This window comes from Amia ocellicauda, chromosome 12 (genome assembly GCF_036373705.1).
Source record: "Amia ocellicauda isolate fAmiCal2 chromosome 12, fAmiCal2.hap1, whole genome shotgun sequence".
Taxonomy (NCBI): domain Eukaryota; kingdom Metazoa; phylum Chordata; class Actinopteri; order Amiiformes; family Amiidae; genus Amia; species Amia ocellicauda.
In genome coordinates this window covers 21413310-21440963 of record NC_089861.1, presented here as the reverse complement: position 1 = coordinate 21440963, position 27654 = coordinate 21413310, and the positions used below count along the sequence as shown (strand labels likewise).

At 40.0% G+C, this 27654-nt stretch overlaps 1 protein-coding gene across 1 annotated transcript; it reads right to left on the bottom strand.

Moving 5' to 3' along the window:
- Window positions 1–281: 281 nt before the first annotated feature.
- Window positions 282–25323, bottom strand: LOC136764019 (cytosolic phospholipase A2 gamma). The gene is made up of 13 exons (XM_066717850.1): window positions 25243–25323; window positions 19588–19730; window positions 19169–19367; window positions 15095–15206; window positions 13062–13202; window positions 10690–10743; window positions 9587–9655; window positions 8958–9077; window positions 3624–3728; window positions 3262–3357; window positions 2592–2746; window positions 2029–2197; window positions 282–1284 (listed from the first exon to the last, which is right to left on the bottom strand). Exons 1-13 carry the CDS (start codon window positions 25321–25323, stop codon window positions 1106–1108), a joined length of 1623 nt encoding a protein of 540 aa, XP_066573947.1. The 3' UTR covers window positions 282–1105.
- Between the last annotated feature and the right edge of the window lie 2331 nt (window positions 25324–27654).

Below are 27654 nucleotides of genomic sequence, written 5' to 3'. Positions count from 1 at the left end.
ATAGAGTTCAGAAACACATCAGTGTAACTTGGCATCACATTTTATAAAGGTTTATTTATCTTATCATTGATGAATTGAATTATGAATGGTTCCTAACTGTTTTATAAAATATTTAACATTAATTTATTAATGACACCCCAAAGTCTTACCCATAACAATCATTCTAGTAACTGTGCATGTATCCCTTTAAATAAAACATCAGTGTGTCTCCTCTGAGTCTAATGGTCGACGTTGAGCTATTGTGGTATTCATGAGGCACAGCCAAGTTCTCAATTGCCCAGCTTTATTAAACACACTCAAAGCAGAATTATTTTGGCAGCTTAACACTCAAGACACCCAGACCTATTTAACTGCAGTGGAAAAGGAAGTACAAAGCTCGGATAACATTTGGAACATTGTGGCACAGCACTTTCTCATGCTGGCAGACCTCGTTCCGGATTAAATCAAAACTTTAACACACCCACTAATAGCAAACTACAAACCTGTACATCATAGCGGTTACATTTCTGATTAGAAGAAAGTGGAATCTTACTAAAAATGAAGCCGCAACTAAAGACAGCTGCAGAGATTATTTTATGGTAACACTTTACTCATTAATAAATATATGAATTCCAAAGGATTTAAACATCAATACATCATGATCATCATCAGAGTTCTGATGTTGAGCACATTGAACCCGCTCACCCTAACCCTGACCCAAAACCTAACCCTAACCCTGTTATATATGTGATTAACAGAAGAACTCAAGTGCATGACATATTCATGCATTTATCCTGTGGTATTCATATATTAATTCATGATGAATCACGGTACTTTATTGTAAAGTGTGATCGATTTGATTAAATGCTAAGCTATGTTGTGTTTAATGGGTGTAATACTAAAATCCACTACATGTTGAACTTATTTGTGTACTAACAAATACAAAAACAATTAATGTGATTTTGGTTTCATAAAATAAACCAAATTGTATGTATTTCTAACAATTAAAGCACTTTTCCAATTTAGGTAGATTTGATATCAGAGAGTTTGTTTCCTGGAATAAAGAACAGTATTGAACTTAATAGAAGTGTTGTTGATATCTTTTTTGTATAGATGGGGAAGCATTTTATTTCAGTTTCTTCTTCCGTACTGACTCTACAGTGCTTTTTATCTCCGCAATAATAATATCCTGGTTCTTGCGGACATTGCTCTTGGAGGCTGCTAAGAGAGCTTGTATCTCCTCTTTGCTGTAGGACATTTTATTCGTATGGAAAGTACTTCTCGCAGCTTTGATCTCTTCTGCATCTGAGAGAAAATGGAATGAAAGAGGAATTGATTTAATCAAATTGCTCTTAGGTGCACCAATTTTTTTAGTACTTAGATAATAAATCTAAGGGGATGAAAAGGAATGTGGGACACAGTGGTCCGAGAGGGAGAGCACTTGAACTGGAATTGGAACCTTGAGGTAACCCATCTGCCTATGTTGCCGTATCTGCACATGCCATTCCTATGATTGTATGTTGGTGAGATTCTACGTGATGGACTGGACTGCGATTAGCACCTTCACCTCAGCTGTGCCTTTATCTACTTAGTCTGTTTTCTTTTGCGCCTCTTGGAAGATTGTGACTCAAACTAGGGTGGTGTCCCAAATTGCTCCCTTGCTCCATTGTTACCTTCCTTTGTGGAGCAGAAGTGCAAAACTCACCATGTTAAAGGATGTCCAAATTAGGGAACAAGTGAAGGTGCCCTGCAAGGCACCCTGTATAAAACAGCACACTTCTGTGGAAGAGCAGTGTGTTGTATAGGGTTTACTTAGCTAATACAATTAACATATATTAATTCATCATCAATATTTCAAAATATGGTTAGAAAAGTAAGTACAGTGAAAAGGGATTCTGGTATTTACCATAGCTGTCAGGGATTGGAATTCCAATCCCAGCCCAATACCACCTTCATTTGGTGGAATTCCTGTATTACTAAGAAAGCCTCAGTGAGACAAACTATTACTTAATTATGAATATTCTAAAAGTCCTCATATCAGTGACTTACCTCCACAGTTAACCTTGTTGAAGAGAGGGAAGTGCATCACAGTGGGGGTGTTCTTCCCTCTGTAGATGTAGCAGTCTGAGGGACAGGCCTTCTCCTTCTCACTCACCGCTGGGATGTCTGGGAAGGGAATGCTGTTCTTCTTACAGTACTCTGCTGCTTTCTGGACTGTCTGCAGGACCAGAGATAGCAGGAGAAGAAAGAGAGATAGAGATTCACACTCTTTCCAATCTGTCCAAACATCTTCCATATATTTGCAAGTCTTTCTACATGTCAGGCAAGGACTGTATTGTTCTCTATTTGTTTACATTTGATGCTGATGGACAGACCCTATGAAAGTCTATTGCCATGTATTCTGGTGTGCTGTTCTGCTCTTTAGTGTTATATAGAGCTCTTTAGTACATCTACTGGTTTCAAAACTTTGATTAACTCTACCCTAAATAAAATTTTGTTTTTTAAACCTAGAGCCATGCCTGTGAAACAAACTCTGTATGTTACTGTATTACACTGCATATATTTAACACTTTACAGTTATTTTGCACTGCACTAGAAGTTAGTATGTTAACCTTGAATGGGTCTCCAGCGCTGAAGTCAAAGGACAGGATGAGCTGCACTTGTCTCTCTGGCCTCAGGACCAATGGGTAAGCACAGTTAATGGACAGTCCAGCGTCTACCAGGTAAATCTTCTCATCCTGTACCAGGTCACTGGGGAGTCTGCTCTCTGGAGAGGGGTTGATCAGAACAGACAGGTGTAGGAGCAGCAGGGTGCAGCACTCGGGGCTGTGGAGTCACTGTGCATTACTTTGCACTGTGTGGTTTTATTCCACGCTGTATACTAATTCTCAGATGTTTTTTGTATGTTTTATAATTTTTCCCGAAACAAAAGTTAACTTCCTCACTTCATGTTATTTTACAAAGAGATAAGATAAACCATTACTGGGAAGAGAAACAAATGTCTTAAAAGCTGTAATACTCAGTATGTACATGATTCTATCGAGTCAGTTTACTTTCCCTGACTCCAGCTCTGTACTGTTGCATTTGAACCACAGTGAGCTGTGCAAATAGCATTCAGAGGGGCAGAAGTGGATAAAATAGATTAAAATCCTGAAATCAGAACTCCTAATAAGATACCTTTATACTTTTATTATAAGATAATGTTCTGCATTGTACTATATTATGTATTGTGTTTAATTTGATTAGTGCATTGAACAGCATTGCAACATAATATATATTCACCTGTGTTGGGAAACTGATACAAGAAGTTGAACTTGGTTCCCCAGGTCCAGTTCATCATCAGATGCAAAAGTTTCATCAATAGTTTACACATTTTCCCTAAACACAAACATTAAATGAGCCATGTTAATAGTGACCAATGTAATTCTTATTCTGCCTGTGTATCTTTATATCCATCTTCATCTCTCAGTGTCAGACTGCAGTTGACCTCTCTTCTAGTTTTTGTTCCAGCAGCAGTTCTCAACTATCAAATTTCTTAATTGTTTAATTTTTAACTGCCTCTTATTTTTTGTACATATGTGTCAGGTAAGAAAATACTAATTATAATATTAAGATAACAAGGCTGTTCCTTTTAAGTAACTTGCCATTGAATAAAAGCAAAATCATCTCAGTGATGCAAATCTTTTGCTCTTCCTTTTTTTGCAGATCCCATGTTTTGTGAGTCTTCTTTAACTGTCTGTATTCCTCCCCTGAACACAGAGAGAGGAAAAAACACATGAAACAGACATTCATGGAGAATGACAAGTGCACACACAAAACACAATCATTCAAAACTACACAGATCCACAATCACACTTAAAGCAATGGACTGTACAAACAAATGTAAAATAAATAATAATACATAAATATAATCTCGCCCTAGGGTTTGTATGGTTCCCAAACAGCAAAATTAGTGCTGCAGAAAACATTTTCCACAGATTCACCAATGCTAGGCGAACTCATGGAGTTCTGGCAGTGTTGTAAGAGGTTGCAGCTTGGTTTTAACACATATATTGATACAAAAAATATATTTTTGCACTTCTCTAGCCCTGCTCTCGGGCCAGCTCCTGCCCTCATAATGTTCTCCTGTGCACATTAGTGGCAGGAACGCTGCTAGACTTCAGGTTTATGGGGGCTAGGAAACGATGCCCAGGAGCTGCTGATGGTGTTCTCTGGTAAGACTGGGGATTTATTGATACCTAAATCTCCCCTAAAATAGGCCTAGCAACATAATTACGGTCGTGTATGGGCAAGTGCTGGTGGGAATAAAATGACTCGTAGGCATTTCTAACACAAAAATCCCATACAAACATAACAGAAAGCACAGGTTTCTAAAATGAAATGTAAAAGTCAAATACACATCATTCTTTTGAATATGTATTGGAATCTGAAAAAGTGCTTTTAAAGTCGAGATTTTAACGCTAACACAAACAATCAATTTGAAATGGAATCATTTGCACATCACTTATAAATCTTTATTTTATTCAGTTTGCTTGTATGTGCACTAAACATCAAAGGCATAGCCCTAGATAAAAGTTTTGTATTGCGAGTTTGGTAAATTATCCAACATTTGTTATTTTGACATTTGCGTTTTTCCTGAATGATTACTTATTTACAAGTTAATTCATCTTCTTGATTTGATTGACATTGAACGAAAACGGAATTGTGTACGATCATTTCTGGCACAACATTTTAATTTAAATGTTCTGTCAAACTGAGCTTCCCTATGAGGATGAGCTGCCCGGAAGTCTGAAAAAATGGGCTACCAGTGGGAATAAGCTGCCCCGACTGAAAACATGGGCTACCAGCTGTTTTTCAACACTCTAACTGTATTTTAACCATTCAAACCCTAGGTAGCTCATCCTGTCATCTATGTGTAAATAGCAAATTAGTCACTATGAAATAACACTAATACAAGTCAAAATCATTTTAACTGTACATAACTGTAGATTTAGAGGCATGTTCACTAAGCATGCGTAGTTTCGCTAGGCAGCTCATCCTGACAAGTAGCTCAGTTTGTCAGAACACCTGCAGATGTTTTCTCTTTGATGTTCTGCTCCGATTTTGATATTACCACCCCTTTTACTCCCGTGGTTGCAGCTCCTGGCTTTGGACCCCTCGGCTTCCATAATCACTGTGATAAGAAGCCTCCTATAAAGACTGAGCTGAGAAGCTCAGAGGGAGACACACTAGTGATGGGAATTACAGTACAGTTCTCTTCAGAGATCTTTTGATTCAGTTCTGTATGCAGATCAAGAACTTTTCGTTCAGTACTTCTGGTTGGCTGAATTCACGTTATCAGCCTATCAATGGTGCAGGTGCCCACTGCCCACCAGAACTGTGTCTTCTGAGTCAGTGAACTGACAGATCAGAAGAACTGAAAGAACCGAAATAACCAAAGTCTCCAATTCTTTGGTGAACTGAAAGAGAAAGACACAGATCTTGAATGTGCTGCTGAAAGAATGAAACCCTGGTGATTTCAAATAGATATGTGCAATATTTACATTGAGTTCTCCAAACCTGATTTTTTGGTTTAACAAATACATTCATTTAACAGAGCAACATATATATATATATATATATATATATATATATAGACTTTGACAACCACACCATCCAGCACCAACAAAAAAACAAACAACACAGCCACAATTCAAGAAAAGACTTCAAAAGCACTGACAACCAGCTAGGCCTTCCTACATTATTTTCAGTTTAGCTTTAAACACACCCAGTGTTACGAGCTCCTGCATTTTTAGGCCAGATTGAAGACCATTCCATGCAGTGGGAGCAGCAACCCTAAAAGCTTTTCTGCCCATCTCTGTCGGAACTGCCAGTAAATACAGATCCTGTGATCGTAGAACTTTTTTGCAGATAAGTTCACAAAGGTAGGATGGTGTCAAACCAAGAATACCTTTGTAAATTAAAAAGTACCAAAGAGAGAGCCTATGTGTTGACAATGAAGGCCAGCCCACTCTATTGTACAGAACACAGTGATGAGTGAGCGCTCTACAATTAGTAATGCACCATGGTAAACAGTGTCCAGAGAATATAAGGACTGACAAGAAGCATGCATGTAAATGACATCCCCGTAATCTAAAACAGGCAGACTTTATTTTTAAACCATGTAATTAATCACTTCACATCAATTGAGACAATGAAGCAAACAACCAAATATGTACTGCAATCTTTCAAATACATCATAAATAACAATGCATATTTATCATTGCCAGTATGACTTGTATTAATTGTATATTTATCTTATGCACTTTTATAATGCTCTTATGTTTTGTAAGTTACCCTGGATAAGGGCATCTGCTAATAAATAAATTAATAATATAAACAATACATATAAGCGTTGCTTTTAGTCAAGTAAATTTATTTATTAAACTAGCAGATCGGCAAATCAGATTGGACAACTCAATGTAAATATTGTATTTAAACATAATCCAGTTTGTAAAAGTATAACTGTATGCCCATATTTTGTTGAAATCTCGTATGGGATCTCACACAAAAAATTCAAAATGCAGTGACATTGCATCTGGCTTCGTAAGGAGATGTAACAGTACATCCCCCTAGACAGTGGTTAAGATCTGCTTCTTTCTGGAGACTTTGGTTCTTTCGCATATTCCAGATCTTTCAGTTCGTTCGATTCTTTTGATTCTTTCAGTTCTTTCAGTTTCAAAACAATATTATATATATATATATATATATATATATATATATATATAATATATAATATATATATATTGCTTGTGATTAGGGTAGGGTTTAATTTTTATTTGCCAATTGTTATTAAAATATTAAAATATATTTTAACAGTACTCTAGATTAGGTAATTTATCACTCCCCAGGGGGTTGTAGCACTACAGATTTCTACACATAGTCTGTATAATATCTGTCAGTACCTGAACCTGTGGTATGTCCTGCGATGTTGACCAAACCTGCCTGGGGGAGGGTGGTTGTGAGGTCCCCCAACCTCCCTGTAATTATTTTGAGTGGCGTAGACACTTCAATAATAAAGGTTGTGCTACATACCAACTGTGACAAATGTTCTTAATTTTTCCTCCATATATTTAATTCTGTGTTTTGTAATTAGTGTGAATGTTCTCTCTCCGGAATGTAGCTATATACTTGATTTATAATTGTATAACTTTATTTTGCAGCATTTAGACAACATCCCATGACGTGATGTTCAGTGTTTCTGCAATGCTATTTGGATAGTTGGGTTAATTTGTTTACTAAGAAATCCCATTTAAATATATACAGTGAGGGAAAAAAGTATTTGTTCCCCTGCTGATTTTGTACGTTTGCCCACTGACAAAGAAATGATCAGTCTATAATTTTAATGGTAGGTGTATTTTAACAGTGAGAGACAGAATAACAGCAAAAAAATCCAGAAAAACGGATTTCAAAAAAGTTATAAATTGATTTGCATGTTAATGAGGGAAATAAGTATTTGATCCCCTATCAATCAGCAAGATTTCTGGCTCCCAGGTGTCTTTTATACAGGTAACGAGCTGAGATTAGGAGCACTCTCTTAAAGGGTGTGCTCCTAATCTCAGCTCGTTACCTGTATAAAAGACACCTGTCCACAGAAGCAATCAATCAATCAGATTCCAAACTCTCCACCATGGCCAAGACCAAAGAGCTGTCCAAGGATGTCAGGGACAAGATTGTAGACCTACACAAGGCTGGAATGGGCTACAAGGCCATCGCCAAGCAGCTTGGTGAGAAGGTGACAACAGTTGGTGCGATTATTCGCAAATGGAAGAAACACAAAATAACTGTCAGTCTCCCTCGGTCTGGGGCTCCATGCAATATCTCACCTCGTGGAGTTTCAATGATCATGAGAACGGTGAGGAATCAGCCCAGAACTACATGGGAGGATCTTGTTAATGATCTGAAGGCAGCTGGGACCATAGTCACCAAGAAAACAATTGGTAACACACTACGCCGTGAAGGACTGAAAACCTGCAGTGCCTGCAAGGTCCCCCTGCTCAAGAAAGCACATGTACAGGTCAGTCTGAAGTTTGCCAACATCTGAATGGTTCATAGGAGAACTGGGTGAAAGTGTTGTGGTCAGATGAGACCAAAATCGAGCTCTTTGGCATCAACTCAACTCACCATCTTTGGAGGAGGAGGAATGACCCCAAGAACACCATCCCCACCGTCAAACATGGAGGTGGAAACATTATGCTTTGGGGGTGTTTTTCTGCTAAGGGGACAGGACAACTGCACCGCATCAAAGGGACGATGGACGGGGCCATGTACCGTCAAATCTTGGGTGAGAACCTCCTTCCCTCAGCCAGGGCATTGAAAATGGGTCATGGATGGGTAATCCAGCATGACAATGACCCAAAACACACAGCCAAGGCAACAAAGGAGTGGCTCAAGAAGAAGCACATTAAGGTCCTGGAGTGGCCTAGCCAGTCTCCAGACCTTAATCATATAGAAAATCTGTGGAGGGAGCTGAAGGTTCGAGTTGTCAAACGTCAGCCTCAAAACCTTAATGATTTGGAGAGGATCTGCAAAGAGGAGTGGGACAAAATCCCTCCTGAGATGTGTGCAAACCTGGTGGCCAACTACAAGAAATGTCTGACCTCTTTGATTGCCAACAAGGGTTTTGCCACCAAGTACTAAGTCAAATACTTATTTCCCTCATTAACATGCAAATCAATTTATAACTTTTTTGAAATGCATTTTTCTGGATTTTGTTGTTATTATTCTGTCTCTCACTGTTAAAATACACCTACCATTAAAATGATAGACTGATCATTTCTTTGTCAGTGGGCAAACGTACAAAATCAGCAGGGGATCAAATACTTTTTCCCCCACTGTATGTACAAACCATCAACAACCACAGCCTTGTATTATTTGAAAACAAGTAATACATTTGAAAGCAGCAGTTATAGCTATATGCAGAACACATGATGCTTTACCCTCCTGGGTGGCCATTATTTTTTGGAGAATGGGTTTACAGTCTTCGTCACAATAAAAGGCCTTCTGTAGGTCAAACAGTAACAGGATTTTAGTGCAGTGCATGCAGCCACAGCGATCTCCTGTCAGAGAGAGAGATGGGTAATGTGAAAAAGACATGGAGAAAAAAATCATTACATTTAAAAATCAGATTCACTGTGCTAAATTAAGTTAGTAAACATTAGTGAACAAAGTGTCCACACTATGTTCCCATTGTCATTGTTAACAATAAGGCAATATATAGAAATCAACCTGGTCGTGGAGCAGTTGGGAATCATATATATATATATATATATATATATATATTTGTTTCCATTAAAATCACCCACTGGTTATTTCCCGCAGTGGTTTTCCACGTCTAGCAATGTCTGTAAACTCTATAAACAGGCATGGTAGCACAGGGCAGTGCTAATCTAGGACAAATTCTAGGTGAAAATTACAATTGCAGTTCTTCACTGAGGACGGATCTCTTCACCTGCAGATGGTTAATATACACAGCACCAGCACCAGCCCAAAGTAGCGAGACATTGCTTGGCTTAAGAAATATAGCATGATGCTTTTCACACTTCAGCTTTTATGCTTTCACCCTCACCTTTCTGAGAGCTTGAAGTTATGTCCTTTGACACTTCTGATCCACTAAAAATGTGATGGGTTATCCACTCTGTAAAAAAGAAGGCTTCAGATTAGAATTTAGGCTACACTAAAATAAAAAGGTAATTACTTTATATAAGATCAGTTATATAAGGTCAATGGTTGGCTGTCAGGCATACAGGTGATTGTACACTTGTACTGTCAGGTGATTATTGTCATGTAGTTGTTATAATTATTTACTGTGCCTTTAACAGTACGTAACCAGTAAAGTTAAGGTCTGGAAAGAGAGGTCGGAGGTCACAGGAAGAATAAGAGAGAACACGCTGAAATAACAATAGCGATAATGTGCACATGGAGTTACTAAATAAAACACAGTTAATTTGACTTGTCTCGTGTCTACCCATTAACCTGACAATTATATGTATAGAAAGTGAATCAGGCTGCTGAGCAAAGGTGTTTGATTGTATTTTGATTTTGACAAATGTGGTTTAAAATGTTGTATTGTGTTATTGGTCTCTTATTGTTGCACTGCGAAACTGCCTGCACATTTCATGGGCTCATATCTGGAAAGTCAGTAGATATCGATTCTATTATTCTTCATTTGTCTACACAGTGTTCTTTTTTCATTTATCTATATTAACACTGTCATGTTTTTTCACCACTATGTCACATTTGTTCTGTGGTCACTTTATGACGATGTCGTCACAACGTTATCTGGTTAACTGGGTCCCACACTGGAGCTGACAATTGTGAATTCATTCACACTCAGTGAGTGCAGCTGTCTAACTCAACAACATACCACTCTGAAACGGTCACTGTAAGGCTGCATAAATCTTTTAACATGGCAACAAACAACAAACCATAGCAATGCCAGAAGGACATATACAGCTCATACTGAACACACCACAGGGTCACAGCTGCCCAACCAAATTCCTATTTATGCCAGCAGAAGCAGGGATACATGTGTGTTGCATCTGGGGAAATTGTGATTACAGTCAACTGTACCATTTCCCAGATTCAAAACAAATGTCTATACAAAAAATGCCCTTTACTTGTTGCACCCATAGAAATATTATTTTAATATTATTACTTAAAAGCAATTACCTATGATGTCAATTATGTTCTCTCTCATGTCTCCTATGGCACTGCCACATAGTCCTGGAAAAAAAGAAAGAGTAGTGAGACACCAGTGTTGGAAATGGCCTGGACAAAGGAAGAGCTCCCATTAGAACATAAAAATAAAATAATCTACAACAAACCAGAACCTCCTTGCATTCTGTACCATGGTTGGAAAATGAGGGATCTGTTTTTTTCAAACAACTTCAGAATTACACCTGGATAGAATGGTGATGAAACTGAGAAAGAAAAATCAAGGCTGTACACACTGAATAGTGTATATGTGACACATTAAAGTAGCAAAATATCGGGCTGCCTGATATATGCAGTTTAAAACTTGTGCTGCAAAATATCTAGTATTTCTCATGATTAATATGCACATTATACATAGATTGCATCATTCTAATAAGTTTGCTTTGAATTCTGATTCACATTGAGGTACCTCCAAAAAATAAAAAAATAAAAAATATTTTTGCTGTTTTACTGACACTTTTAAAAGAATATAATTGCTTTTCAGACTTAACTTTACCTTTAAGATTTTAAGGTAGATTTTAAATAGGGTTTTTGCACTGTGGTTTTACCTTAGTTTTACAGGGGCGTCCTACAGTGAGGGAAAAAATAATTTAATCCCCTGCTGATTTTGTACGTTTGCCCACTGACAAAGAAATGATCAGTCTATAATTTTAATGGTAGTTGTATTTTAACAGTGAGAGACAGAATAACAACAAAAAAATCCAGAAAAACGCATTTAAAAAAAGTTATAAATTGATTTGCATGTTAATGAGGGAAATAAGTATTTGACCCCTTCGACTTAGTACTTGGTGGCAAAACCCCTGTTGGCAATCACAGAGGTCAGACGTTTCTTGTAGTTGGCCACCAGGTTTGCACACATCTCAGGAGGGATTTTGTCCCACTCCTCTTTGCAGATCCTCTCCCAGTAATTAGGGTTTCGAGGCTGACGTTTGGCAACTCGAACCTCCAGCACCCTCCACAGATTTTCTATGGGATTAAGGTCTGGAGACTGGCTAGGCCACTCCAGGACCTTAATGTGCTTCTTCTTGAGCCACTCCTTTGTTGCCTTGGCTGTGTGTTTTGGGTCATTGTCATGCTGGAATACCCATCCACGACCCATTTTCAATGCCCTGGCTGAGGGAAGGAGGTTCTCACCCAAGATTTGATGGTACATGGCCCCGTCCATCGTCCCTTTGATGCGGTGCAGTTGTCCTGTCCCCTTAGCAGAAAAACACCCCCAAAGCATAATGTTTCCACCTCCATGTTTGACGGTGGGGATGGTGTTCTTGGGATCATTCCTCCTCCTCCAAACACAGCGAGTTGAGTTGATGCCAAAGAGCTCGATTTTGGTCTCATCTGACCACAACACTTTCACCCAGTTCTCCTCTGAATCATTCAGATGTTCATTGGCAAACTTCAGATGGGCCTGTACATGTGCTTTCTTGAGCAGGGGGACCTTGCGGGCGCTGCAGGATTTCAGTCCTTCACAGCGTAGTGTGTTACCAATTGTTTTCTTGGTGACTATGGTCCCAGCTGCCTTGAGATCATTAACAAGATCCTCCCGTGTAGTTCTGGGCTGATTCCTCACCGTTCTCATGATCATTGAAACTCCACGAGGTGAGATATTGCATGGAGCCCCAGATCGAGGGAGACTGACAGTTATTTTGTGTTTCTTCCATTTGCGAATAATCGCACCAACTGTTGTCACCTTCTCACCAAGCTGCTTGGCGATGGCCTTGTAGCCCATTCCAGCCTTGTGTAGGTCTACAATCTTGTCCCTGACATCCTTGGACAGCTCTTTGGTCTTGGCCATGGTGGAGAGTTTGGAATCTGATTGATTGATTGCTTCTGTGGACAGGTGTCTTTTATACAGGTAACGAGCTGAGATTAGGAGCACTCCCTTTAAGAGAGTGATCCTAATCTCAGCTCGTTACCTGTATAAAAGACACCTGGGAGCCAGAAATCTTGCTGATTGATAGGGGATCAAATACTTATTTCCCTCATTAACATGCAAATCAATTTATAACTTTTTTGAAATGTGTTTTTCTGGATTGTTTTGTTGTTATTCTGTCTCTCACTGTTAAAATACACCTACCATTAAAATTATAGACTGATCATTTCTTTGTCAGTGGGCAAACGTACAAAATCATCAGGGGATCAAATACTTTTTTCCCTCACTGTATGTGTTCAACATGCATTCATTATATTATTACACTAGACCATGGGAATACCATGATATAGCATGCTCAATGTGTGTTAGGCATGTTTATTAAAACAGTCTGTCACTCAACTTCACAGGTTTGTGTTTCCCCTACTTTAGATCAGTGAGTTTAAAGAGGGCTAGAAACCTTGCAGGTACAGCATGTCCATCTCCTCTTTCCATTCTGTAATTTCTCCTGCATGGAACCGACTTCCAAACACTGACGTTTCTACAAAGGCACCGTAACCGGGGTACCCTGCCTCATGGCATGTGATCTCAAACCACACTCCTTTAAAGAGAGAGAGAGGGGTGGTGGATTGCAAGGCATTGCATACAGGTGAAGAAATTTGATTGTACCTTTACAGATATGACAGGACAAGACAGGCTTTTTCCAGCTTAAACTTAAAACCTTTACATCACCACTGCTGACAATCTCTCACCTGTTAACACTTCACAAAAAGTTAACACTGAAACGGTCTATCTAAATCACAGCTATATCAATATCATCATTCTCCTGTTCTTTATTATGGTTATGGATTTAAAACACTTGTCTGATCAAAGATTTTCAAACTGAAAATCTCCCCATTATAGTCATATCTCAATAATATTTAATCTGGTGTGGGGAGAATTGGATGCTGAATTGAGAGTTGCAATTGATTGTTTGAGAACAGCTAACCTTGTACTTTCGATCAAATGGTCGTAGTTCCTCTTAAGAGAAATCAATACTTTTTGTGCAGTTGGAATAACTAAGCATCATTCTTGTTACCAGATTCTGATGAGAATCTAAATAAATCTCCTTTGGTAAAATTCTCACAGATTTGTTTTATTGTGGAGCTAGTATAACTGAGCATTTTTTTGATTTGGGAGAGCCCCGGATTGAAAAGGAGGGGCTTAGAGAGAGTTGGGGAGATCGGGATGTGTGGAAGGGAGAGGTACGGCGTCCTGCTGTAAGGCAAGGGAGAAATCGGTGGCTGCCGTGTGCTATGGATGAATGAGACCCGAGACCTGAGACACGAGACACAAGAGCCTATCTAGAGATTGATGCACAGTCCAAGAGCTAAGTGGACATTGCCATTTGTATTCCAGAAAGTCGGCGGGGGGCTCTAAGGAGATCTATTGGAACTGGAATACAGTACCATGGTTAAGCTTGGGCCTCTACATGCTGTAGTTGGATGGCACTGCATGGTAACTTTAAGATTTCTATTGGAACATTTTATAGTTATCGGGCTGTTAGAAGATGGGGGGGAAATAAGTGCCGTATTGACCTGTGGTTTTCTGATGAGAAGGAGTAACTGGGGATAGGTGTGCCTGGATCTTGTTGCACTGGCAGAATGAGATGGACTTCTGAGTTTGTGAACATTGAATATTAAAGGAAGTCATGGAGGGGGCGAAGGAAGGATGGCTCAAACGACTTTTATTAGGGAGAAAAGGAAGGGGACTTAAGAGAAATGGGATCTTTTTAGCTTTCTTTTGTTTGTGTCTTTGTCTTGTGTCTCATTAAAGTAAGTGGTTTTAGTTAATATAGGGTTTGTTTTCTATTTATGATTGTGTTATCTAGTGTATTTTAGTTAAGTGTTAAGTATTTGCTTTCCCTTCTTTAATTAGCTAAATGTGGATCTTGTCTCAATGTGTATTTGTTAAAAAACATTTTGTATTTTATGCTCGTCCATGGTGGCTTCCTGGGTGACTGACTGCATGTTGGTTGGAACCTGTGTGGGGGATAGTAAGGGGTGACATGAGGCTTCCTTCCCCTCACCATAATAAACCTGAAAGTGGCATAGCCTCAGGAGTTATATTAAAGGTTGCTTTGTGCGGGGTGATTATTGAGAAAATTGGGGGTAGTGTTTGTCCCCCGGGGACAATTAATTAATTAATTACATACAGCAATAGTCAGTCAACTCTTGTACACCCTTCCAGAACCTGTCTGACTCCTCAGTTAGAAGAACCATCTACATATGTTTCAGCCAATCAGATGGATTCTTTCAATTACACATGTCCCTCTTCAGGATATGAATGTTATATGCAGCCTTCTGATTGGCTGTGGAGGATGCACTGTTTCCAAGTAAGTTAATAATGTCATATAAATGTGTTTCATTCATACACTTTCTGTCCTCAAGATTATAGCAGTGGAATTTAACAGTATCCCCAAAATTGTAGCACTGTCATAACTGTGTGCCTTACCTTTGTCATGTTGTTCTTTGTTGTCCAGTCTCCACTTGTCTACAGCTGCATAGATTGGGTAAGGATTCACCATTGACTTTCCTGTGTAACTGGAAAGATGCTGTTTGTCCTCCTGGGAAAAAAATGGGGAAGAACATCTTTAATTCCTTCAAAGATGGAGAAGCAAGGAGTGGAGTGACAATGTCATTTTTTTTTATTTAGTATTCAACTGCTTCATCCAATACAGACAGGAAGACAACCAAGTCCGGAATCAAACCCAAGTATCAGAAGCCATGAGACAGTACTAACCACAATGCCACCATGCTTTATTTTCTTTTTTTTTCCAACAACAGACATGTTTACCAGGGGTGCCGCTAGGTTTCAGCCCCCCTGTATTTTCCCCCTAAAAATAACACGATTATGAATGAATGGTGCAATCAAACAGTCCGTCAAAACACCGTCAGCTGCCCCTTGTATTTTCTCTCAGCCTCCCTAAAAATAATACAACAAAAGAATCCAAGAACAAAGAAGTAACTGCACAGAACACTGTGAGCAAATCCTCCCCCCACTCTGACTGACACCTGAAAAACATCATCAGCACCCCCTAGATCCTGTACACCATTTCAAAGGCCCGGTAATAATTTTAGTCTAGAAACACCCTTGAGCTTTACCTAAGATATTTTTGCAAAATATTTCTATTACAATTTTTTTACAGTAAGTGAAAAACTGATTCACTGGTCACTGATTACCCATCCAAGGTTTTCTCTCCGAAACCGGACAGGCGCTCTGGAAATCGCTGTGCTGACTCAGGGGTTTCCTCCATGGAATTCCCCCATTCCAGCTCCTCCAGGCGATAGTGAAGACAATCAGGAGTGAGACAGTAATAGTGTTGTTGGTCGCTCTCCAAAGGCCTTGCAGACCTTAGTTCTTTGCCCTGATTCTACTGCTGTGTGGGGAACCTTGGCAGCTTCCTCCACATGCTGACCTCCTGCCTCAGGTGCATGGGATGGTGTGGCATCTGAATCTGGCTCTGCTCCAGTTTTGAGTTTGACCCTCTTCTTGGCCTCACAGTTTATAAAGGGAGCAAGATGGTATCCCTTCCGCTTGGTGTCTTGATGTAGTGCAGGAGGCACTTTCCAAGGCCCCTTTTGAGCCACTTCACTTGGGTGAGTTGAAGTTTCTGTTACTAAAGGACACTCTTCTGCTACCCTTTGTGTCTGCAAAATGCATGAATGAGCTGAGCCTTCCAGTGCTTGCTTTTCTGGAAAAGTTTGAAGAGTCGTAGAAATCCAGAGAGAGATATATATTTCCAATCAAAGGTTTTTATTACAAGCAGCTGCAAGGAAGAGGTTCAAGAGGCAATCTCAAGAACAGTCTTGAAGCTACAAACTAGATGCACTTTAATGCAGACCAGACAGGAGAGAAAGATAACAGGACCCACATGTCTGTCCCGTGATGAGTGCAAGTTCGGTTTCTGCCTGACAACTTGTTAGGAAAGCCCATATATGGTTAAACTTGGGAAAATTAAAGCATATGTAATATTTAATATAAGGGGGGTTTGCAAGATGTATCAACCCCAAATTGCTGGAGAAAACTGGTTCTTATCAGACTCTGTTCTTCTGGGTACCAAGGTTGCACTATGGCACAGTACCGTAGCACAGCAAGACAGTGACCTTGTTTACACAGACACACAGGGAAAGAAATGCAGTTCATCATAGCTCCAGGGTTTCATTATGATTTTTCCTCCTTCTGTAGAAGGTGATCTTGCCCTTCCATGTCAATTGGCCAGTGGAGTTGATGGCCTTCCATCCTCCTGCCTTTTCTTCAGATCAGGAACGCTGTTTGCACTTGCTGTGCCCTATTTGGCACTGCGGTGCTACATAGATCATACCTGGGGTTTCGTCATATGTTCGACTAGTTGTCTGTGTAATGAGACAAGGATGCTGGGACAGGCCTTGTCTAGGCAATGCCTGTTCCACTGGATTGTGAATGTGATTGCTATGGCCTACAGGTCTGAGGGACTTTCAGTGCCTGAGCACCTAGTGGCACATTGTACTTGTGACATGGCTTCACCCTGGGCCCCTTTTACTAACATGCTACTAACTGGCCAGAGCTTGGTTGTCACGTGGAAGTCTAGCTCCAGTTAAAGAGGAAGTATGGGTGGGTGTGTCACTATTTATAGGGGTCTGCTGGAGTGACACACTCCCCTGGTCCAGTAGACAGCCTTGAAACGCATACGTTCACAGAGTTTCCATGGGTATATGCATAGGCCCTCCACCTCTGGGTGGTTTCTCGACTTCATGGATATCTGTAGTTAACCTTCAGAACACTTAGCTCACAGGGCAACAGCGCTCTCACACAAATCACAGTGCATGGTCTAGAAGCCCATCAGAAGTACAAGAAAAACAACAGAAACAAAACAAACTAAATCAGCCAGTTGGGTTGTGCGTTGTTGAATAAATATAAAAGCATCTTCAAATGTACTTGTTATTATTGTTGTTGTCATTATTACTACCAGTAATACTTATTTATAACAATAATAATAATAAATGTACTTTGCATTGATTGTAAATGCGTATGTTCGACTCGGTGCAGCTGTGTTCTTTCTCCTTTACTGAGAAATCAGCCAGTCAGGTTTGCCGTGTTGAATACATTTCGAACTATTACTTCTGTGTATTTCTTAGTGGTTTTCCTTTGTGTGAATTCTGTAATTTTGGATGAAAAGGGGATTCTGATATTTAGGTTGACCAGTTGAAATAACCTAGATATGTCTTAATCTGTACTTTCACCCCCTTGAATTTACATTCTCGTGATAAACTTCTGCCTCCCCTCTTCCAAATCGCTGTCATAAGTGTTTACAATACTGAACAATGTGCTTAATTAAAAGTTTACAATACTAAGAAGTTTGTGTAATTTAGTTTTAATCGGTCACTGAAGCAGTAAAATGTTCAAAACATCCCCCATTTGACTCCTTTAAAAGGGCTTTCATGTAATGAGCACTTTCAGAGTATTGCCATTTTCCCTATCTCCCCTAAGAGACGAGTTTGTTTATTTAACCAATACAAAAAAAAAAGATTGGTTAATACCCACAACAAACCTCTCTGCTATTGGTTGAGACAGTTCATTACTATGTAGAATTTTACAATAAAAACCTTTAAGTGTGGGCAGAAGTTTGGGACGAAAATTGTCCCTCTAGTCCTCTAGCAACATGACAGCGTGGGTCATTTTTTGGCCCTGTAATACTCTGAGGGTTAACTATACATTGTGCATGCAATCCTGGAGAGAATAACACCCAAAGGTCACTCATGAACTTCTGGTTCAATCAAAAGAGGTGGGGTTTCTGTCTGGTGAGATAGTTGAAACAGGTTTAGGCAGTTATTGGGTTAAAATGGATATATCTGCATGCTATGTGCCTTCTCCCTTTTCTTTTTCTGAAATGATACATGTTTCTCATTTACAGCTTCACTGCCCTGGCCTTCTAGGCCATTGCAGTATGATGGCTATGTGGTGTATTATGCTTTACATTTAATTTCCTGGTTCCTGTGGAAAGGAAAGGGATATAGATATTTTTTTCCCAAGAGACCTATATCAGGATTTTGTTAGGTGCATCTCCTGATAATTTAGTCTTTGTATGTAATTGCTTTGCTTAACTTATTCTGTAGAACTGTGCAATTAATACATTGTTTATTGTCTTGCACTTCTAATTCCAGGCAGTTTTATTTCCTTACCCATGCAAGGGAGGGGCTTGACAGTGCCATGTTCAGAAGCTTTGTTATGAATTATTAATTAAAGCTGCTGCTTATGCAACTTGCCATATTCCCCTCTAGGTGTTATTCTCTTGTTCAGATTCCTGGTGTTGCATGGCAACCTATGTTTCAGATACTCGTTTACCTGGTCTCATGTTACAGCAAAAGTCAGTAACATATAGCCAGGGGTAATCCCCTTTGCCTTGTTAAGAGCTCTTTAATGAGCTCTCCTGCACAAGACACTTTAATATTCAAGAACCTCAAAGAGACAAACAGACAGGCAGACATACAGACAGACAAAAAGACACATACAGTAAAAGATGTGACGAGACAAAGAGGCGGGTATTACCTTTTTCACAATATCATGAACAATAATCCCAGCCCAGATGTCTGTCAGAGAACAGTTCTCATCATCCACGGACTCCAAGGCTCTCTTCCACTTGTTCCGAAATGTAACTGTTCCAGTTGTAAGCGTTTCCACCATCTCTTCTTCTCTCTTCTCAACTTGAGAGGACCAGTCCTTATCCTTGTATAAAGCTGACATACACCTATAACCACACACGGGCACACAAAAACACGTACACAAAGTAAAACACACCAGAGCAGGTGAGACATCAGGACTGATTCTCACAGGGTGACCTTTACCTCATATGATTGCAGACTACCACTGCCATTGACACTGCTGTGCTCCATATTTCAAAATGGGCCCTGAATCCCCAGGCTCATGCTGTGCCCACCTGACCTCTGACCCCAGGGTTGCAGACTCACCAGGTGGATCCTGACACTCCACACAGGTACAGGATGGAGTCCAGCAGGTTCTGAGTCTTCATCTCACTCAGTGTTCCCATCAGAGCCACCATGGCACGCAGACCCCCCCCAGAGCCCAGCACCGCGATTGGGGGCACATCATCCTGAGAAAGAGAGGGCAAGGAGAAAATCACTGGGAGTCCAAACACATACAGGTTATACATTCATCCATCCACACATCCATCGTATAGACATACATATATGTATACATATATAAATATACTCTGACACTGTGACACTACATAGGACACAGGACAAGGAACCTGCTTATAAGCTGCAGCCATGGAGTTGCGGAAAATGCTGATTAGTTTTAGTCGAAAGTGCAAAGGCAACTTTAAGGAGGCGAAAACACAAAAGTAAAACCTAGCACGTGTTTGGGCGCTTGAGAACACTGTTTTTATGTCCCTGCCTATGGTGGGGCTACTAAACAATTTCCCAATCAATAACACAGAGCAGCAGGTTTGAGCAAAAGGGCAGTATTGTTGTCGTTATCCTGAAAGGGAGGGGTCTTTGTCCGTGAGCATTGTCAATGTCCAGGCCAGGGTTTGTGATTTAGAAGCGGTCTCAGACAATGGGGGTGGAGACAGGAGATCAATCCAAAAAATATCTTTGTAGCACTGCTTTCGCCTTCCTGCACTTCCCATACGGTACCATGCAGTAAAGCAGGGTAAATGCCTCTATACAGGGCTTTGTTGCAAAGCGGTTTCAGGTGTAGAACAGGCAGCTTGTTAGACATAAGTAAGTGGAGCAGGCATGAAGAGGATGGTGCCTCACTTTACCTCACATACCTCCCATTGCTAACTGTCACTAGTGTCCTCCAAATTTAAGATAGAATGAATGACTGATGTAGTGGTTAATATGTCCCACTGAAAAAAATATATAATAAATTATTATATCTTGGCAGACACCCTTATCCAGGCAGATGGATAAATACATCCATCCATCCATTTTTGAAACCACTTATCCATGTGGGACATATGGAGCTGATCCTGGCAAGCATAGAGCACAAGGCAGGAATACAGCCAGGACAGGATGCCAGCCCATTGCTGGGCACACACACGACAATTTAGCATAGCCAATTAACCTAACTGGCATGTCTTTGTACAGTGGGAGGAAACCCACACAGACACAGGGAGAACATGCAAACTCCACACAGACAGGCACCCTGAGCAAAGACTTGAACTCAGGACTGCTGGAGCTGTGAGGCAGTAGCGCTAACCACTGCACCATAATAAATGTAATTATTTATTGACAATAGGATGATCACATTTATTCACACAAATATTCCATTAAAAAAATCCAGCAAAAATATAACATCTACAACAAAATTCTGGACTTAATTGATCACTTTCCACTGAAACATTCATTATTTAAAAAATGAAGGCTATCTATACAGTAGCAACTCTGTCAGGAAAAGCACACGTGTATCTTCCCATCATAGGCTGTGAGACAAATGCTTCGGTAGTTAATCAAAAGGCGACAATTGGAGATTAGAAAGATAGAAATAGAAAAGATACAAAATGTTGAAAACTACTATTCAAAGTCACCTGCATGAATTTGGCTTCATTCATCTTACATTTGAATGACAATGGGAACTATGTCGGTCACATGAAAGGAAAGATTAGCTTTTTGGACCTGCTCAGCAGTTTTATTCTCGGTCTGAAAAGGTGATGCTCAAGCTGAGGAAAGACTCATGATTACTGTAAAATATTAGGTTTCACAAATGGAAATTAAGCTTCAAGGCATTCAAGAAAACAAGACACACTTCTTCACACAGAGATAGGCTTTGGTTGATCTTCCTTCTAAATCCAGCACAGACGTCTGGAGGACAACAGGAGGACAATTCAAGACAGAAAACAGGAGACACTTCTTCACACACAGAGTAGTCACTATCTGGAACAAACTCCCCAGCGATGTGGTTGAAGCTGAAAATTTGGGAACATTTAAAAATAGACTAGATAGGATCCTTGGATCACTTAGTTATTAATGGACACCAAACGAGCATGATGGGTCGAATGGCCTCCTCTCATTTCTAAACTTTCATATTTTCTTATGTTTTGGGGTTGTTTTGTATGTACTGGTCCTGGAGTCACAGGCAGACTGGCCATCGGGCAATTCTGGCAAATCACCCCGTTTAGACTACTGGACCGCATTATGTTGGCATAGTGTGTACTGTAGACCGCCAGCTACCCAAACCCCCAAATCCCAGCCCCCCCAAGACTGCACTTTGTCTGCAATCAGAACCACACATTGCCAGCCCCCCTGGACCACACTTTATTGAGACCCAGAATTCAGCAGCCAGGGCCAGAGCCATTATATGGTCCCATTCCGCCCCTGCCTGGAGCCCTTGTTTAAATAGATGTTTTATTTATTTGTATTTAATTAAACAAAAGATTATAACAAAACCACTTCCTGAAACAATCAAACAAGTTTTGACACTGTGAAAGCCAATTTAAGCCTTTATCACAATGCCTACCATATTGCAAGGAATATTCAGTTTCTGCAGGCTCCTCTGTATTTTGATATTTCTCTGCTGAACAGCCTCTTTTTCCTTCTCACAGAGAGAATGGGAAACTCGGACAGGTTTACTGAAAGAAATAGGAAATACAAGTATATTACACACATGCACTCGCACACACAAACACACGTACACACGCACACACACACTATGGTCATAGACTCTCTGAAACTATGCTATGACTTACGCAAGCACACCTTTACAACAATGACATTCCTACACCCACTGACACACACCCACTAGGTAAACAGAAGCTTCCTCCTCAATATCTTCAGTGGATTTCTCTTCTACACAGTGTATGAAAAATATAGTGAAAGCAAGGAAATAAATATATAATTTATCATTTTACTATATTTTTTATTTAACCTTAAATAAACCAATAAATTATTAATTTAAAATTCAAAATTCAAAATTCGTTCTCCACATGAGCAAATGTAACCGTGAGTGCATTCACTTATCATAGAGCCATAGAACATACACATAGGTATACACTCACCTAAAGGATTATTAGGAACACCATACTAATACTGTGTTTGACCCCCTTTCGCCTTCAGAACTGCCTTAATTCTACGTGGCATTGATTCAACAAGGTGCTGCAAGGTGCAACAAGGTCTTTAGAAATGTTGGCCCATATTGATAGGATAGCATCTTGCAGTTGATGGAGATTTGTGGGATGCACATCCAGGGCACGAAGCTCCCGTTCCACCACATCCCAAAGATGCTCTATTGGTTTGAGATCTGGTGACTGTGGGGGCCAGTTTAGTACAGTGAACTCATTGTCATGTTCAAGAAACCAATTTGAAATGATTCGACCTTTGTGACATGGTGCATTATCCTGCTGGAAGTAGCCATCAGAGGATGGGTACATGGTGGTCATAAAGGGATAGACATGGTCAGAAACAATGCTCAGGTAGGCCGTGGCATTTAAACGATGCCCAATTGGCAATAAGGGGCCTAAAGTGTGCCAAGAAAACATCCCCCACACCATTACACCACCACCACCAGCCTGCACAGTGGTAACGAGGCATGATGGATCCATGTTCTCAATCTGTTTAAGCCAAATTCTGACTCTACCATCTGAATGTCTCAACAGAAATCGAGACTCATCAGACCAGGCAACATTTTTCCAGTCTTCAACTGTCCAATTTTGGTGAGCTTGTGCAAATTGTAGCCTCTTTTTCCTATTTGTAGTGGAGATGAGTGGTACCCGGTGGGGTCTTCTGCTGTTGTAGCCCATCCGCCTCAAGGTTGTACGTGTTGTGGCTTCACAAATGCTTTGCTGCATACCTCGGTTGTAACGAGTGGTTATTTCAGTCAAAGTTGCTCTTCTATCAGCTTGAATCAGTCGGCCCATTCTCCTCTGACCTCTAGCATCAACAAGGCATTTTCGCCCACAGGACTGCCGCATACTGGATGTTTTTCCCTTTTCACACCATTCTTTGTAAACCCTAGAAATGGTTTTGCGTGAAAATCCCAGTAACTGAGCAGATTGTGAAATACTCAGACCGGCCCGTCTGGCACCAACAACCATGCCACGCTCAAAATTGCTTAAATCACCTTTCTTTCCCATTCAGACATTCAGTTTGGAGTTCAGGAGATTGTCTTGACCAGGACCACACCCCTAAATGCATTGAAGCAACTGGCATGTGATTGGTTGGTTAGATAATTGCATTAATGAGAAATTGAACAGGTGTTCCTAATAATCCTTTAGGTGAGTGTATATGGCAGCACTGGGGAGTAGTGTAAAGGGCTCTGGACTCATGACTGGAAGGTTGTGGGTTTAAATCCTGGGTGGGCTAGTGCTGTTGTACCCTTGAGCAAGATACTTCACTTAGATTGCTCTGGTAAAATACCCAGCTGTATAAATGGGTACAAATGTAAGTTGCCCTGGATAAGAGTGTCTGCTAAATGACAAATAATGTAATATGTTGAAAGAGTTGGAAGTTGCTGTTCACCAAAGGTCCCATCGAACTTGATGGAATTTTAGCAATTTTGCAAAGAAGAAGGGACAAAAAGTGCTGTGTCCAGATGTGCAAAGCTAGTAGAGACTTATCCACATAGACTCATGGCTGTAATTGCTGCCGAAGGTGCCTCTACCAAATATTGACTGAAGGAGGTGATTATTTACGCATTCAAGTATTTTCTGTTTTGTATTTGTAATTAATTTAGAACAATTTGCAGATTATATTTTTCACTTTGACATTATGGACATTTTCTGAGTTGATCAGTGGCAAGCACTCCTGATTAAATCCATTCTGATGTCATGTTGTAACACAATGAAATGTGGAAAAGTCCAAGGGGGGGTGAATACTTTTGAAATCCACTGTATATACAGTACTGTGCAAAAGTTTTAGGCAGGTGTGAAGAAATGCTGTAAAGTAAGAATGCATTCAAAAATAGACATGTTAATAGATTATATTCATCAATTAACTAAATGCAAAACGAGTGAACAGAAGAAAAATCTAAATCAAATCCATATTTGGTGTGACCACCCTTTGCCTTCAAAACAGCATCAATTATTCTAGGTACACTTGGAGAACTAACCACAGTTCTTCTGTGGATTTAGGCAGCCTCAGTTGCTTCTCTCTCTTCATGTAATCCCAGACAGACTTGATGATGTTGAGATCAGGCCTCTGTGGGGGCCATACCATCACTTCCAGTTCTCCTTATTCTTTTTTACACTGAAGATAGTTCTTAATGACTGTCGCTGTTTGGGGTTGTTATGCTGCAGAATAACGTTGGGGCCAATCAGATGCCTCCCTGATGGTATTGCATGATGGATAAGTACCTGCCTGTACTTCTCAGCATTGAGGAGACCATTAATTCTGACCAAATCCCCAACTCCATTTGCAGAAATGCAGCCCCAAACTTGCAAGGAACCTCCACCATGCTTCACTGTTGCCTGCAGACACTCATTCGTGTACCGCTCTCCAGCCCTTCGGCGAAAAAACTGCCTTCTGCTACAGACAAATATTGTAAATTTTTCACTCATCAGTCCAGAGCAGATGCTGCCATTTTTCTGCACCCCAGTTCCTGTGTTTTCATGCATAGTTGAGTTGCTTGGCCTTGTTTCCACGGCTTGTTTCTTTGTTTCTGACCAGAATTTTCCAGGCCGTAGATGGGTGTACCAGGGTCCCACTGTTTTCTGCCAATTCTGAGCTGATGGCGCTGCTGGACATCTTCTGATTCCAAAGGGAAGTAAGCATGATGTCTTTAATCTGCTGCAGTAAGTTTCCTTGGCCGACCACTGCGTCTACGGTCCTCAATGTTGCCCATTTTTTGTGCTTCTTCAAAAGCGCTTGGACAGCACATCTGGAAACCCCTGTCTGCCTTGAAATGTCTGCCTGGGAGAGACCTTGCGGATGCAGTATATGTCTTGTTGCTGTGCTCAGTTCTGCAATGGTGTATGACTTTTGACAGTAAACTGTCTTCAGCAACCTCACCTTGTTAGCCAAGTTTGGCTGTTCCTCACACAGTTTTATTCCTCCTACACAGCTCATCAAATCATACAAATTATACACCTGACTATATGCCTACAAAATCCCTGACTTTCTGCAAGTGTACCTAGAAGAATTGATGCTGTTTTGATGCTAAGGGTGGTCACACCAAATACCAAATAAAGCATTCTTACTTTACAGCATTTTGTCACACCTGCCTAAAACTTGCATACTACTGTATATATACAAAAGTGTATTTCCCTGATCTTAAAATTATTTGTACATGGATTATTATTAAAGAGTACAATTGACATGTTTGTCAACTTTGGTGCCAAACTGGAGCTATGTGATGTAACCCTGAATTCTAAAAATATTTTGAAATGCAAAGTGATATTAGAGATACTCACCTTCTGGAAGTAAGACTTGTCATTTTATCCTGTAAGATCATTCAGAAAATGTAATCAATAATCATTTGGTGAGTGTCACTCCTTGTCTACAACACTGAAACTCATACACGTGCAATTTAGAACAGTGAGACAATAAAGATTTCCATGAGCTTATAACTGTTGCCTGCATACTGGTTTCCTACACTCTACAGTCCAGCACCCTACATCTAACATCTTGTTGTAGTCTGTAGTTATATTTTGGACCTGACAAATAAGACCGGAGAAAAATGTTGGAGAAACAAGTTCCTCGGAAGCACAGTATGTCATTAATATTTAAACATTTCACAAGTCTGGAACTTCAATTCTTATAAACTGCAATTCTGTTGTGTACCTTAAATATATTCAGTACATTTTGTTTTCTTTACTTTTCAGTTAATTTATCTTTGCATTATACATGGGTGCTAGCACCTCCAGGACTGAACACATTTGGTATAACTTGCACCTTACTGTCAATACATAGTCTTTTTAACAATGCTCTTAAGTAAAGAACATACATTTATTTTCCCAAAAACTGAACTGGAATACTACAAACACTAATTTGTCACTAAGAGGAAAGACATAACTAGGAAACTATTGATGTTTACTGCAGTTTTTGTACATAGTATTTTGGCATTTTCACTTCTCTTAGGTGCTGGTCTTTTGTGAAGTTGAACATAAGGTGCTTTCTTTCCATGTTTTTTTAACACAAGAGCTAGATGGGGTGGTGAACTTTTTGGCTATATACAAAGAATTTACACTGATGCTACTGTTTCCTATTTTAGCACCCTTCTCTACTTCACTACTAGTAGGCCTATTCTTCTGTGGTATTGTTTTATTTTTTGTTGTTTTGGTCGTGGATGCTTTAAAGGTGACATCTGAACTTGTTTTTCTGGTACTGCTTGTTGACATGCTCACTGCCTTTTTATTTTGAAATAAAATGAAAATACCGTCCCCTCGATCCCAGTTTTGAGGCTTGCATTCATGTGCCCCAGGGAGTCATGTCCCTTATTTAGATGGCGTAGGCAGGAATTTGCAGGAGGCAGGAGGGAAAACTGGCAGTGAAGTGGAATGAGGTAATGATGGTGGAGGGTCTGGGGGGCCTCCCCCTGAAAATTTTGAAATTTGGAGACCTGAAATACACTATTCTGAGTAATTTCGAAGTCGAAAAAAATGTCCATGAAATCCATAAAATCTGGCAGATTTAGACTTATCAAACATACTTGCACACCAAAAAAAAAAAGAAAAACAAATCAAAAGGTCTCTCCTGGTTACACTAGTAATATAAGTTTTTAGGCAATTTAATTGTCTAAAAAATATATTAAAAATTTATTTGACAGTAGTCAATCCTCAGATGCATGGGCATTCCTCTGAGAGTTGACAAGTGTTGGGGAAAAAATGAAAACGCAAAACAAAAGTAGGCTATTACACAGCATAGCAATTCAAGCCCTGACAAAAATTTCACCAGGACAGAAATCCATATTTAAAAAGTTCTGTCCATGATATGACACCCATGATTCTATGTATTTCTTTACTTTTAATGCTCTGGAATAATTGGAGAATAAAACCCACAGGAGTGTATGTGTACATTGTGCTTTTGTAATGGATTTGGTGAAATCATTTTGTATTAAAGCTGCCGAGAAGCCCCTAT